We start from the raw sequence: 13,535 nt of genomic DNA on the forward strand, positions 1-13,535 counted from the left end.
TAGATGAGCGCGCAAAAGGAATATCTTGACTATAAGCCTCTTCCAGAACTAGTTGTTTAATTTCTGGCTTTCCCTTCGTCTCTCTCGTCCTTCTTTCTGTCAAAATTGAAGAAGCACCTTCCAAATCTACGCCTTAGTTCGCTCGATCGGGCTTCCTCTGCTTCTGATCTTTGATTTGAGCTGTTGTTGCATCAATATTGCTTCCGTTAGATGCAAGAACCAGGATGTTCAGAGGAAAGGTTATGTAGGAAACTTGCTACTACAAAGTTCCTCCAGAGGAAAGTTGCTCTATAGGAAAAACTCATACAGAAAAGTTCGTGGATAGGAAAATTGTTATAACTAACCACCCAACTAGCTCTCGACCAACCCTAACCATAGGGATTCCAGTAACTAGTCAAACTTGGCAGTTACTCAAACTTGGCCAATACCAAAGAAATCCCCATTTTCCCAACCCAAGCCCAAAAACTCCACCCTTTCCGAAGACCCTTGGCCAGGGCTACTGCCCTGGTACGTGACCGTGGCCAGGGAGGGTTGAGTAAGGGGCGTGGATGCCAAGGTGGCAGACCCGCTTCTTCTGCTGCTTCTTTCAAGTCTCTTTCTTCTTATTATCTCTTCTTCTCTGCCGCAGCTCCTCCTGCTCTTGCTCTATGGCTCCCCCCACCCCCCGCACTGTCGTCTCCGTTGACCCTCTCAAGAAACCATGGGAGCAGCTCCAACCCCTCCACAACCGCTGGCACCCTGACATCCCCCCCGTTGCTCAGGTTTCCTCCGGTGAGCTCTTCCGCGTCGAGATGGTTGACTGGACCGGTGGCCAGATCGCCGATAACGACTCCGCTGAAGACATCAAGCATGTCGACCTCTCCCGGGTAGGCTCGACCCTTCGTTAGACAAATGCTTTGGACCGCACTGATTGGCTATTCAATGCCTCTCCCAGTCTACTGTAGACTGTAGGTGCTTGTGTGAATTTGCGCATCATCATTCGTTTGCCTCGGCGGAAGCAATAAGATTTTCTGTTGTAATTGGCGGCAGCACCACAGACGACGAGTAGCTCAACGAAGCTTTGGATTGCGTGGGAGAATAACTTGTCGTAGAATGAATGATCTAGGAACACCATTATAGACACAGCAAGCCAATTTGCGATAACCAGTTCACTGAAGTAATCTCAATCACAACAAGTAGCAATGTCTGATCAGCGCAGGACCGGAGCTCCATATCTTGCAGGTGCATAACATAAGTGGCCCGATCAGAGTAACAGATTCTGAAGACACTCCAGCTCAGCCAGGCGACATTCTCATTGTGGAAATTTGTAATTTAGGCCCTCTTCCAGGCGACGAGTGGGGTTTTACCGGGACTTTTGATCGGGAGAATGGCGGAGGCTTTCTGACGGACCACTTTCCTCATGCAACGAAGGCGATATGGTACTTTGAGGGAATATATGCACAATCCCGTCACATTCCAGGTGCCGTTCGTGTTCAATCGAGTCTTTGGCTTGAATTGTAGTCTTTGAAGTCCTACAAAGAGACACACCCTGAAATAAGCTTTTTCCGTTGAATTTCCCGCAGGCGTTCGTTTCCCTGGATTGATACATCCTGGGCTTATCGGCACCGCTCCCTCACAGGAGCTTCTTGAAATTTGGAATAAACGAGAGAGAGAGTTGGTAGAGAATGGAACCAAGGCTGCCACCTTAGCAGGGGTTTTACATACAAGACCTCTGGCATTGCTCCCGACAGAAAAGGGTGCGCTGCTTGGACAGGTACTCGCGTCTCTTGCCCTCTCGATATCCCCAGGATTCACAGTTTATTAAATTTCCGGGAATTCGCCATTGTAGTGTGCAAGCGACCAGCGCAAGGAAACAAGGATGATCCAACTGCCAAGATTTCCCTGAGTAATCATAGCTAAACTGTTGACACTATGCAAACATCGAAAGTGAAAAAATGCCGACAGTGTGGAACTATCGATGACTGCTTGATGCATAAGATCAAATCTTCCAAACAATGAGGGCAGTCATGATGCTGGAAGCCTGAGCTTAGGGACAGTGTAATACGGTCACGTTTTTTGCGATAATTGTAGCTTCTGATCACGTAACGTAAGTCTAGCTGGCTAATTTAGTTTCGCTGGTGGACTGGTCTTTAGAGGGGTGCCTGCCTGAACAAGATGACCAGACGTAGTTCATTGTCATTTTTGCATGTTTGGTAAGTCACTTCTCTTTTATAAATCATGGAGCCATATGGCCAGCAAAGCTTCAAAGCGTAAATAATTGTGGATCCAATTCAGAGCGCTCTCTCTCTCCCTTTGCATGCTGTCCATACAAGTATGTCATACATGAAATAGAGAGTCTCGTACAGGTACTTGATGTGCTAAAACCTTGATGTAAAACCACCAGTGGACTTGATGCATGCTGCAATGTTGCAAGATGAGCTTACACACAGGTGTGAAGCTGCAGTCAGAATTCTTTTGAGGGGTCAGGCTGGAAGAAGGAAAAATAAGGACAAGAGCTGTGTCCTGAAAGCAATTTGCATTTGTACTGCAGTATTGGGCATTTGAAAGCTCCGATTTGAATTGTCTCTGGAACATGGCCTCTGTTGTGCAGATGTTGCCCCACATTTACAATTGCTTTGCCTGTCTCTAACTCTAGCCCTTTGCAAAACTGCATGGGGGAAGAACGAGCCATGAGTCTTTGTTTGTCTCTTGGGTGAACGCGAGACTGAAAGCTGCAGGAAATGATCCAGGTGAATACATAAGAGCTGTGCTGAAAGACTTTTATAGATGTCCACTCCCAATGACAGCTTTTACAAATGTGCGTGCGTACGTGCGTGTGTGTGTGTGTGTGTGTGAGAGAGAGAGAGAGAGAGACAGACAGACAGATGACTCATGTGCATATTAAGAGCTTAAACCCTGGTTTCTTGTGTGTGTGTGTGTGTGTGTGTGTGTGTGTGTGTGTGAGAGAGAGAGAGAGAGAGAGATGACTCATTTGCATATTAACAGCTTAAACCCTGGTTTCTTCCTGTAGATTGAAGCTGGCACTCCAAAATGGAATAAAATAGCAGCTGAGGCTGCAAGGACTATTCCTGGCCGTGAAAATGGTGGTAACTGTGATATAAAGAACCTCAGTCGGGGCTGCAAGGTGTACTTCCCTGTATTTGTAGAAGGGGCCAATCTTAGCATGGGGGACATGCATTTCTCTCAAGGGGACGGTGAAGTGTCATTTTGTGGTGCCATCGAGATGAGCGGATATGTTGAGCTCAAGTATTCCTGAACTTCTAATCCTTGATCTTGCTGTGGTTGTTTGCTTGTATCTTAAATGGAGCCCTACACCCTTATTGGAAATATTTAAAAGTTAGCATTGTTTTCCCTTTTTGTGGGAAAGAAAAAGTTACTATATATTAGAACTAGTAGTTACAGGACTGTCTCACCAGGAGACATCAGACTTATCAAGCATCTTAAAGACCAACATCACAGTATCATTCTTCCTTCCAAGCGCTTGCAATAGCTAACTTTTCTGCAAAGTTAGCTATTGTTGATGCTAATTAAAAAATCTAGGCAACGTCCCAATCTTCCCAAATATATTAAATGAATATAACTGCAATGACAAAGTATGTGGACGGTTTCTAATACGATCAACTGCAGATGCGACATCATACGTGGGGGCATGGAAAAATACCTCACTCCAATGGGACCTACAAAGCTGCATGTAAACCCTATTTTCGAGATTGGACCCTTGGAGCCACGCTTTGCTGAGTGGTTGGTTTTCGAAGGTGTGAGTGTGGATGAAAGTGGTCGCCAACACTACCTTGATGCCAGTGTTGCCTACAAAAGGGCAGTTTTGAATGCTATCGACTACCTGTCTAAATTTGGATACACAAAAGAGCAGGTAAGCTCTCTCCATGAATGGATACTCAAGGCTGCAATCCTGTATTGTGTTGCGGTGTCACTTGTTTATTTTAATTTGTGGGCTGTTTGATATTGTCAAAAATGTACATACAATTACCCATTATTCAGGACAATGAGCATTTAGCTCTTAGCAGCTATATAATTGTTACCAGCTACTAGCAACTTGCAACTTTTTCCATCATTTGCACTGACCTTGGCTGTTTGGAAACATGTGGCAGGTATATCTCCTGCTGTCTTGCTGTCCCTGCGAGGGAAGAATTTCAGGGATTGTCGACACCCCGAATGCATGCGCAACACTGGCTATCCCTACAGCGATCTTCGATCAGGTTCTCTTTCTTCTCAGTTTCTTCTTTAGTTTACTGTCCGCCATAATAATATGGTTCGCACACCCTTGGTCAAACACTTGGGGAAAACTAGCAACACTTCTCTCTGCTGGCTACCAAATACCTTGCTGCAAATGGTATTTCATCTTTAAATCGGCATTGTTTGCTGCAGGACATTCGTCCACAAAAAGGTGGTCCCCCGAGGGCACCACACTTGATTCAGCGTGGAGACATCGTGAGATGCAAGTATGAGGGGTCTCTTCCAACCACAAAAAATCTTGCTCTCTCCTGAGATGAACTTTTTTTGCATGCAGCGAAAGAGGTGATGCTTGCCTAAGAGAGAATAAATACCAAAATAAGTAGCCAACATTTTATGTTTGATTGAGAATCTTTTAGAATAGCAAAAAGTTTTAAATTGTGTTGAGAATTTATGTTCTACCTCGTTTAACACGTTTGTTAAGGGATTTCTCTTTGTTGATGAGCTTTTGTGGAATTCCATAAGTCATGACATAAACTTGTTGAGAAGACACCCACTGTTGGGCGTTGATGACATCAGTGGGGATGTCATAGTAGCTAGTCCCTGCTATGCGTGATGGAGTTTATGGTTTTCAATCTTATGAGTGACTCTCGTGAGATTGAAATTGCACTATGTTGTGTTTTTAGAGGATGAGTTTGGGAATGTTCCTGGATTCATCTAGGTATATGCTTCTGCCGTATTAGCGGACATGCAAATTTCACGTTGTGAAGTTTTTCGTCCAAGTTGCGGCCTGCTGGTATTGCGATAATTCTTTCTATCTTAAATGGTGCGTTGCCCTATCAGCTAGATTTAAATTTAGATGCTCGTTTGGGAGAGACTAAAATGAAATCATTTGGACTTCACAAGCAGTTGTAGCTTGAATAAAGAGATTTGGACTATTTTTTTATTAGCCTTCTCCTTTAGTGCTAGCCTTCGTCATGGCTGAGTGCCCTTCACCTCCGGAGTGCCGACAGAAACTCAGTACGAAGACTTTGTATAAATGGATGCTCAAGTATGTGTGGGTGTGTGGATTTGTATGTGTGAGAGCATACTTTTATACTATGGTCTACACCCATTGTTGGGCACTGATGACATCAGTGGGGATGTCATAGTAGCTAGTCCTTGCTATGCGTGATGGAGTTTATGGTTTTCAATCTTATGAGTGACTCTCGTGAGATTGAAACTGCACTATGTTGTGTTTTTAGAGGATGAGTTTAAGAATGTTTTTGGATTCATCTAGGTATATTGTTGAGAAGACACCATGAATCCTCTAATGAAGTGCTTGTTACGACAAGAAGTGGAGGGAGAGACCAAGAATGAAGTACTAGTAACTAGTTGTGAAGGACGAGATGGGATAGGACAAGCTAAGGGGAGGAAATGGAAATGGGTTAGGGTGGATTAATTTCGACTTAGAAGTCGAATTAAGAAAATATTTCCATAGAGAAAGTAGTGTAGGGTCTCAGCCTATGAAAGCTCACATATAGGTCCTCCATGTCAGTCCTGTATTTTTAAGGCCCCTTGTACTCTCAAAAAGAAGCTAAAAGCCTAGGCGATTAAAAAACTATAGGCAAACCATGCTCAACCTAAAGCACCATCAAGCAAGGAGCCCACTAAGATGACTTGCATAGTGGATGAACAATGGTTAGTGGTGGAGGCTCTTGGATGGTGGCTATAGCTCCAAAAATCGCATTTAAGGTTGAAATGTAGAAGATCCTCGTAACCCAACATAGATAATGTGTATTGTTAGAAGCCTCCAAACAAGCTTCTAAGTGTCAAACCCAAATTGCTTCTTGTAATAAAAACAATCTTTTAATACGTTAAGACTGACTACCAAGCAAAGGTTGTCAAAAATATCAAATTCCATGAGACCTTATGAGATATATTGGGCTCCTCTCGGTTTTGTATTTGCTAAAATTTAGTACACAGATAGCACTTGCAATAACAAAATTCAATTTTTAATCAAAGAAGTCACCATGCAAAGGTCCAGGTTTCCAGTCAGAGCGAATATTCTCACAACCACTGACGTTTTGTAGATTCAAATTTCAACCATTGAGAACTGAGCATGCAAACACCCTTTTTATCCTTACACAGTTTATACATCTCTCAAAGAATTTGGTCAATGAACCTTCTATAAGATGTCTAGCTAATAAGAGACTTCGACTTATACTCGACCAAGCATTTTTTATCTTTAAAATTTGATTCACTAAAAGTGAAAGGATGACGAAAAACAATAATATAGTGTGAGTTGCGAAGTTTTCCTTGCGAGACCTAGTCTAGCTTTATAAAGTTAAGTTATTCAATTACAATCCAATCAACATTGATAACTCTAAACTATTTCACTTCGTCACCACAAAAGTCAATATGAGATGGAAAAATGAGCGTGTGTAAACCCATGGAGTATTGTGCATTCTGTCGTAACTTTTATTGATTGAGAGAGTACGTGCAACCTAACATGGTCAACAAGTTTTGATTCAACCTATCCTATAGCTTTAGCTAAGCTCATTGTAAGATGAAATAGTCCTTTAATGTCTAAAGTCTTTGAAAAATATTGTTTTGTGGTCGTTGGATCCTTCATTTGGGGAGCGTAAGTCATGCTTCGTTGTTGCTCATGTATCTAGGCAAGGCATGTCTCCAAGCTTGGGGTAGTTGAGTTGGCCTTAGAGGTCTATCAACTCACACGTTTATTGCTAGACAGCCTCGACGCTGACAAAACCAAGCACACCCCATGCAACATGTGGTAGATCCATTTCTTCACTCACTCGTGCTTCATGCCATGTGGTTGCCATGTCATCCTTCGGTGGTGTCATATGTAACGATTATAATTGTCACTTGTCATAGTGTCCTTCACTATTGGTTTCCTACTCTATAGAAGGAGAACGCTCTCACTTAACAAACTTCATGTTGACCTATGATTTCCACTTAGGGATTGTAAAGAAACTCCCATAAGTTGATGTTTGAACCCAATGTGTTTCCAATGCTTAGATGCATAACATTTGACCTCTTAGAAAAAGGCTAATTTGAATTTGAATTGAATTCAAATATACTTTTAAGGACATTGGCAGGATGATTGGAGGTCTCGGTACGGCTGAAATCGTAGCTTATGAAATGAGCCACAAAGTCCTCTCCTTGCCCAATCGTTACTGGCACCAACCTTGAGCAAATGGTGTGGTCTACTCATGGACTACCTGCTTTGGATTCATTCCAGGAAGACACTACCTCGCGGAGGGTACAGGGATACTGGTACAGAAGGATTTCGAGGAGCTACCATTTCACAAGCGCAGAGCACATACCAGTATACCCTCCTTTGTTACGCTAGCATACTAAGGACGAGGTGAGGTAGAGCGACAAAGCGCCCATGGCCCACCATCAGGTGCCATTTTTCCAAAACCATTGAACAAGAAAATAGTTTGGATTGAACAACCAAGATTCTGTGGGACCATGACGAGGTCAAGGGGTTGATTTCCAATCCAATGAAGGGTGGGTATGCCATACCAATCGTGGGGTGCCGATCACCAAACCTTTATGTACCGGTAGCTTCGATAACGCTACCAGTGTTGGTTATGTGTAAACATCGGTAGCACCAAATTTTAGATTAGCACTTCGCCCCTTATGGTTCCCATGTATTCACATGTGTATTGATTGACCCACACACAAGATCCTAAGGCCAACTATAATACCATTTCCCCTTTAGATGAATGTCTCAAGTCTATGACAAATAAACTTTCTTTGAACTTTTCAAATTTTGCTCGTGGCAAATCATTGGTGAATGTGCTTTGCCTTCCCAAGATCTTTCGAATTCTTTGCTAAAGCAGACTTCCACTTGAGATTCTTGCCTGACAATTTTCCACTTGCAACCGCTACCTTCACGTGAATATCTCCCTCAATTCCATCATTGCTTACTTCACTATTTATTCCTTTGATTGCTAGCTCATCACATATTTACATTACCACCTCATTACAAATTACTTACCCAACTATGGTCCAATCACATCAACTCACTACGAGTTTGGACAATCAGTGCCTTCAATCCCCCCTCCAAACGAGCAAGGGGAAGGCAACATACAACTTCCTCTATCAACGACTAAGCAAAATATTATCATCAAGAGGTACCAACACATAAAAAATTAAAAGAAATACTATCACCATCAACAAGCATAATACTCCCATAATAAAAATACAATTCTTCAGAAGATCGATTTATCATCGTAATAAGCTTGAGCTTTTTTGAATACTATTGATGATATTATAGCGTTTTCTTCCACCATATTTTCTTTACTAAGTGACCTTGTTCTCCTCCTTTAGATCCCTACCATATTTGTTGTTCTAGCAACACTCAACAACGTGATCCATTCAACCATAGTATGAGCAAATAATGCTCACTTTTACATGCATGTTGAAATTTACCTGCAAGAAATGCCTTATCTAATTCTCTTGGGCTATTCAATCTTTTTCATCTCTTTGAGAAGTGCTTGCACCATGTCATTGAATATTAAATCTTCACTTTGCATCAGGTGTAAAACCTTCATAGTTGAAGCATGCTTATCCCTGATAGAGTATTGCCTTTCCCTCTTCCTCATCCATTTTCTAATTTTTTTCTAGGGTTCCATCCTTGATATCATTAAAGTGGATCTTACCTATGGTTGTTTTCAATGCCTTCATTGGCCCTTGGAATTTGTTTGGCTTGCCTATCCCATTAATTTCTATGAATATTTTTTATGTGTATGACTATTGCCTTTGCACCTTTCTCATCTATTTTTCTACTCTTTCTAGGTTCTATCCTTGATATCATTATGCTTGATCTCACCTAAGGTTGTTTTCAGTGTCTCCATTGGCTGCCCTTGGAATTTGAGTGGCTTATTTATCCCAATATTTTTTATGTATATTGCATCTTTAGTTAATTGACATGTTAGTACCGTAAGGATTACAACATGCAATAGTTAGATTTTGCTAGTTAGTGTTGAGACTAAGAAGGAGCTTATGCATTGATTGTTGTAGACTCTGTCTGAAAAAGGATCAATGATCTCTTCTAGACCATATCCATAAGTAATTCATCAATAATGTTGAAAATTTGGGGTAATGTATAAGCCTTCATCAAGTTCTCCACAAAGACTAGGTCAACATTTACTATTCACTGCGTAACAGAACCAACTATTGTGTTACATGTTCACCCAAGTGTGGCCGTGTTGCATCTGAGATTGAGTGGATAGTTGTCTGGTGGGGAACTTTCTAGGCAACTCAATCAAGATCATATGCATGCCTCAATTGCAATAAGGCTAGCTATGGTGGACCAACAAGTGGTAGTGCGTTTATCTAGAGATCAAAGATGGAGGTTTGATGTGTGTATGAAATTTTGATTACTTGGAAAATGAAAGTAGGTATAAATAAGGATTACCTTCAAAATACTTCTATTTATAGGTATTACCTTAGTCCACATGATCCTAGTTGTTTGTCTCAGTCAAGTTGGTCGAGCTCTTCACAAGATTTGCTATGCTTATGGTATAAGTTCTAGTAGTACAAAAGGCCAACAAACATCCCATGATCCCAATGGCCCCAACAAAAGCTTCCTCATCTACTGCAACAGCCAGTTCAAATATAATTACAGCTATAGCTCAGGGCAATAGACCTATTGTAGCTACACCAAATACACACGAAGGAAAGAAATTCTATTGGCTCCCAAAGGAGACAATCCTCCTAGCTTCAACCTCTAAGACTACGTCAAACCACAGTAAGAATACAGCTTCACCTTGCCACTTCCATCCTACATCCACGACGATTAAATACAGGTGGATACCCAAGCGATTGCTAGAGGCTCAAGGGTTTTTACTAGGGCCACAACCTCATATGGGTGCCTGAGGCACACAAGTCCCCTGTTGGTGCCACTCAACCCCTTGCATTATCTACAGCAAAGGTCAGAGTGGTACCATAAGAATAGGTGCCTCTAAAAAATAGGTAGACACACAATAACCTACTGAAGAAACCTTACAAGAAAATATGGCCAAGACACGACCATGGGAAACACCCTTGTACCCTCACATGATCATGCTACAAGAATCAACTACACAAGCAATTGTAGCAATTACACAAGAACTTGTTCCTAAAAAGGGGGTAGCAACTTGTTGTGCTCAAAGGAAAGGGTGAGGCTCGCTGGGTTTTGAAGTATGCCCCATCAAACTCAGCCTCGACTTCTACTTTGACATCAATAATAAATATGGTAGACCCACAAGAAATTTCGTTGTCTCTACACCATAAACATCAAAAGAAAGCACCAATCCCCTTGTAAGAACCTTAGGGACTCGATGGATTCTACAAGTTTATGTTGAGCTTCAGGTAGTTCTACTATCAGTTAAGAAAGTTGCTCAGTTGAAGCAATTTGATACCAACGAACTAACAAACCTATTTATGCATGCTTCAAGGACACTCTTTACAGGTGCACTAAGTAGGTATGCTGCCTGCAGGTACTCTAAGTCTTAAGTTTTTTAGTCCATCATCCATGCAATTGATCTAGGTGAGAATAGGGCGTAGACATCGTAGGTGAGAATAGGGTATGGTTCATTCCACATCATCTTTTGGTAAAAATGAGTCCTCGCCATCCATTGACAAGTCCTCCACTCCACAAGGGTTCAACCCATCTCCATTAGGTGGCTAGGCTCCATGTGTTCACCTACACTCCATTCACCAAGTCACACACTCACCTGCATGTGGCCAAAGTCCCATCATCATACTTTTCGTTTTCACCACCGCATCATCCGCACCACTTCACATGCACTTGCACACATGGAAAATAGTCAGTCAGTCAGATTCCTCAACAAGGCCAACAAAATTTGAGTCACTACTATAAGAATAACGTAGCGCGACTGATAATGCAATGACTAACCCAATCTGACTACTATATAGGTAAAGCAATGACTTACCACCCACTGTGCTAAAATTAACATCAGTCATTGCTGCTATATGGCTAAAGTGATGACTCACCACCCACTACACTAAAATTAATGCTAATCGCATTGTTATATTAACGCCCCTCTTGCTTTAATGCTAATGCCTCGACTTCTAACATATCAACACACTATCTTGCTAACGATAACCCATCGCTATAACAATGCTGACCCATTGCTTTATTAATGATGAGTCACTGCTTTAATCCACTGCTAACAACAGTCCTGCTTTAATAACCCTAGTCACTGTGCTAATGCTAAAGCTAACCCATTACTTCAACAGGTCCTCTCTCTCTCTCTCTCTCTCCAAAATGTACTAAATGCAAGAAATCGAGTTCAAATGTAACTTAATTTTAGTGGCATCTTCATGCCAATGTTTTAAGAGCTCTTGCATCTCCAAGTGTAGCATAGGGTGGCTCCATCCTACTCCAAACTTCTTCTCTAATTGGGAAATGATAAGTTCTTACATCATTCATATTATATCCATACAACATTTAAAATTGAATAGGTAAAGTGATAATCATCATCTTATAATCCAAATCTACATGAAATATATGAAAAAATGGTATACTTACTTCCACTCGATGAGGATGTCAAGCATGTAGACAATGAATCACCCCATCCATTCATGTAGAGACTTTCCAAATCCATTTCTAATAACAATGTCTCCAGTTGCAATATCAACCACACTATGTGCATCCCCCTCTATCCTCATCATGCAGGTATCCAAGGAAGGATGTGAGGAGGGAGTACTATGCTGTTGGGTACATGGGAGAATTGCATGTGGGCAGCCTACATAGGACAAGCTGTACTCTTTAATTTATGTCCTAGTAGGGCCTACCTATGACAATGGACCACTACAAAATGAGCTATAAAGTTTGAGCGATGTCTCAATGTGAAGATCTCATCACCCTACCTTAAGGGAAGACTCAACGAATGTCAGTCTGACAACTCAAAAAGCTACTCCTGGCTTTAGTAAGAAGTACAGTAGGGTCAAGAGGTACAAAAAGGCCCTTTAATAAGCACCTAGCTGTGGGCTAATTTGGATTCTGTATAACGAAGAGACCCCTCTGATTGAAGCATCTGAAAAACCAAGGCATGGAAGGGTTCCCTCTTAGGGACCCTAATCTACTCTATCATAAGCTTTCTTGAAATCCAAGAGTGGAATGGCTAAGCCCTAGCTACTCTACATAGCCCACTCTGAAGCCTCCCAAAAGAAAAAGATGATATAAACAATGCTTTGCCCGTGTATTATGAATAAGTTCCAAGAGAAACATTAGGAAAAAAGGGAGCTCATTTTGGGGCCTTTTACGGTTTGGAAAAATAAGCTCTCAACCAATCAATAGAAGGCCAACGTAACGTTGAAAATTCACGAAAATAAGAGAAAATAGAAAAAAGAAACAATACTTTATGTAAGTACAAGCGTGCGACATTAATGAGGAGATTGGTTTTTTATTCGTAGAAGATCTTTGGACAAGAAGATAGAATCTAAACTGACATTTTATCTGACAAGATCCTTCCCGCTTCCACCTTCCTTTGAATTTTCAAATATTGTGCCGCCTTTCGTGCGAAAGGTCTACCATTCTACACCATTGCCTCATTGTGCAACTGCCTTCCTTTTCCAAAACTGCTCCCTTGATCCTGTTTGGCGTAGAGTAAGATGTTTCTCGTCAACTGTCTGTTTGCCCACTTTCTCTTTCTTGAAACTTCAAATTGTTATCTTAGTTACATTACTTTGCTATTGTTACAGATTCAGAAAATCTCCATGGTGAACCAAAACCACGGCCGTTCTTGTGCAAGACGCTCTGTGGATGATAATGCTACGAAGGCAGAATTATACCAAACATCCTTACCCCGTCGACCTGCTTCTTCTATTTCGTCGGTAGAGAATTCAAGTACAGTCAAAACAGAAGGAACTTGGGAAAGGTTTAGTGTTTCGAAAGGAGCATGGGTGCTCATGCAACCTAGCAAAAGAAAAAGACCCCAGACAAAAAACATTTTCTTGGCATCGTGGAAGGGAAGAGTACGAGATTTTAAAATCACCAAAGGGAAGATATCCGTGAAAGAAGTTTTGATTCAGCACGTGTACATGCATAAAGAACTTGTCTTGCGAGACTATCCAAAAAATCTTCCGCAACACAGGCCTAATTGTATATTTTTCTATTGTGGTTTTTTCCTTCATGAGGTGTATGGATTTTTAAGATGAAGCTTTCTCTCTTAACTTATTGACATTCTTGTGTTGTTTTATTTCAGATTTATATCCTTCATCGTATGAGACATGGCAAAACATCGATTGTATTCTGGGATTTATAGATGTTCTGCATGGATCGATAGGAGAACAACAATACCAAGGTCGATGTGCAACAGAGC

At 41.5% G+C, this 13,535-nt stretch overlaps 1 protein-coding gene across 1 annotated transcript; it reads left to right on the forward strand.

Annotated features, from left to right (window-relative positions):
- Positions 1 to 536: 536 nt before the first annotated feature.
- LOC147893315 (uncharacterized) lies at positions 537 to 4,695 on the forward strand. Its single transcript, XM_087386185.1, has 7 exons — positions 537 to 866; positions 1,222 to 1,459; positions 1,563 to 1,753; positions 3,011 to 3,246; positions 3,628 to 3,871; positions 4,110 to 4,217; positions 4,387 to 4,695. Exons 1-7 carry the CDS (start codon positions 549 to 551, stop codon positions 4,504 to 4,506), a joined length of 1,455 nt encoding a protein of 484 aa, XP_087242311.1. The 5' UTR covers positions 537 to 548; the 3' UTR covers positions 4,507 to 4,695.
- The last annotated feature ends 8,840 nt before the right edge of the window (positions 4,696 to 13,535 follow it).

Source organism: Dipteris shenzhenensis, chromosome 15 (assembly GCF_047967505.1).
Source record: "Dipteris shenzhenensis isolate YYH24624 ecotype China chromosome 15, Dip_SZ_1.0, whole genome shotgun sequence".
In the NCBI taxonomy this organism is placed as follows: domain Eukaryota; kingdom Viridiplantae; phylum Streptophyta; class Polypodiopsida; order Gleicheniales; family Dipteridaceae; genus Dipteris; species Dipteris shenzhenensis.

Excerpts from the sequence above, each read along its gene's own strand:
- LOC147893315 (XM_087386185.1), top strand. The coding sequence starts at position 549 with ATGCCAAGGTGGCAGACCCGCTTCTTCTGCTGCTTCTTTCAAGTCTCT. Across the intron at positions 867-1,221 it reads AGCATGTCGACCTCTCCCGG|GTGCATAACATAAGTGGCCC; the intron begins GTAGGCTCGACC and ends CATATCTTGCAG. Across the intron at positions 1,460-1,562 it reads ACAATCCCGTCACATTCCAG|GCGTTCGTTTCCCTGGATTG; the intron begins GTGCCGTTCGTG and ends AATTTCCCGCAG.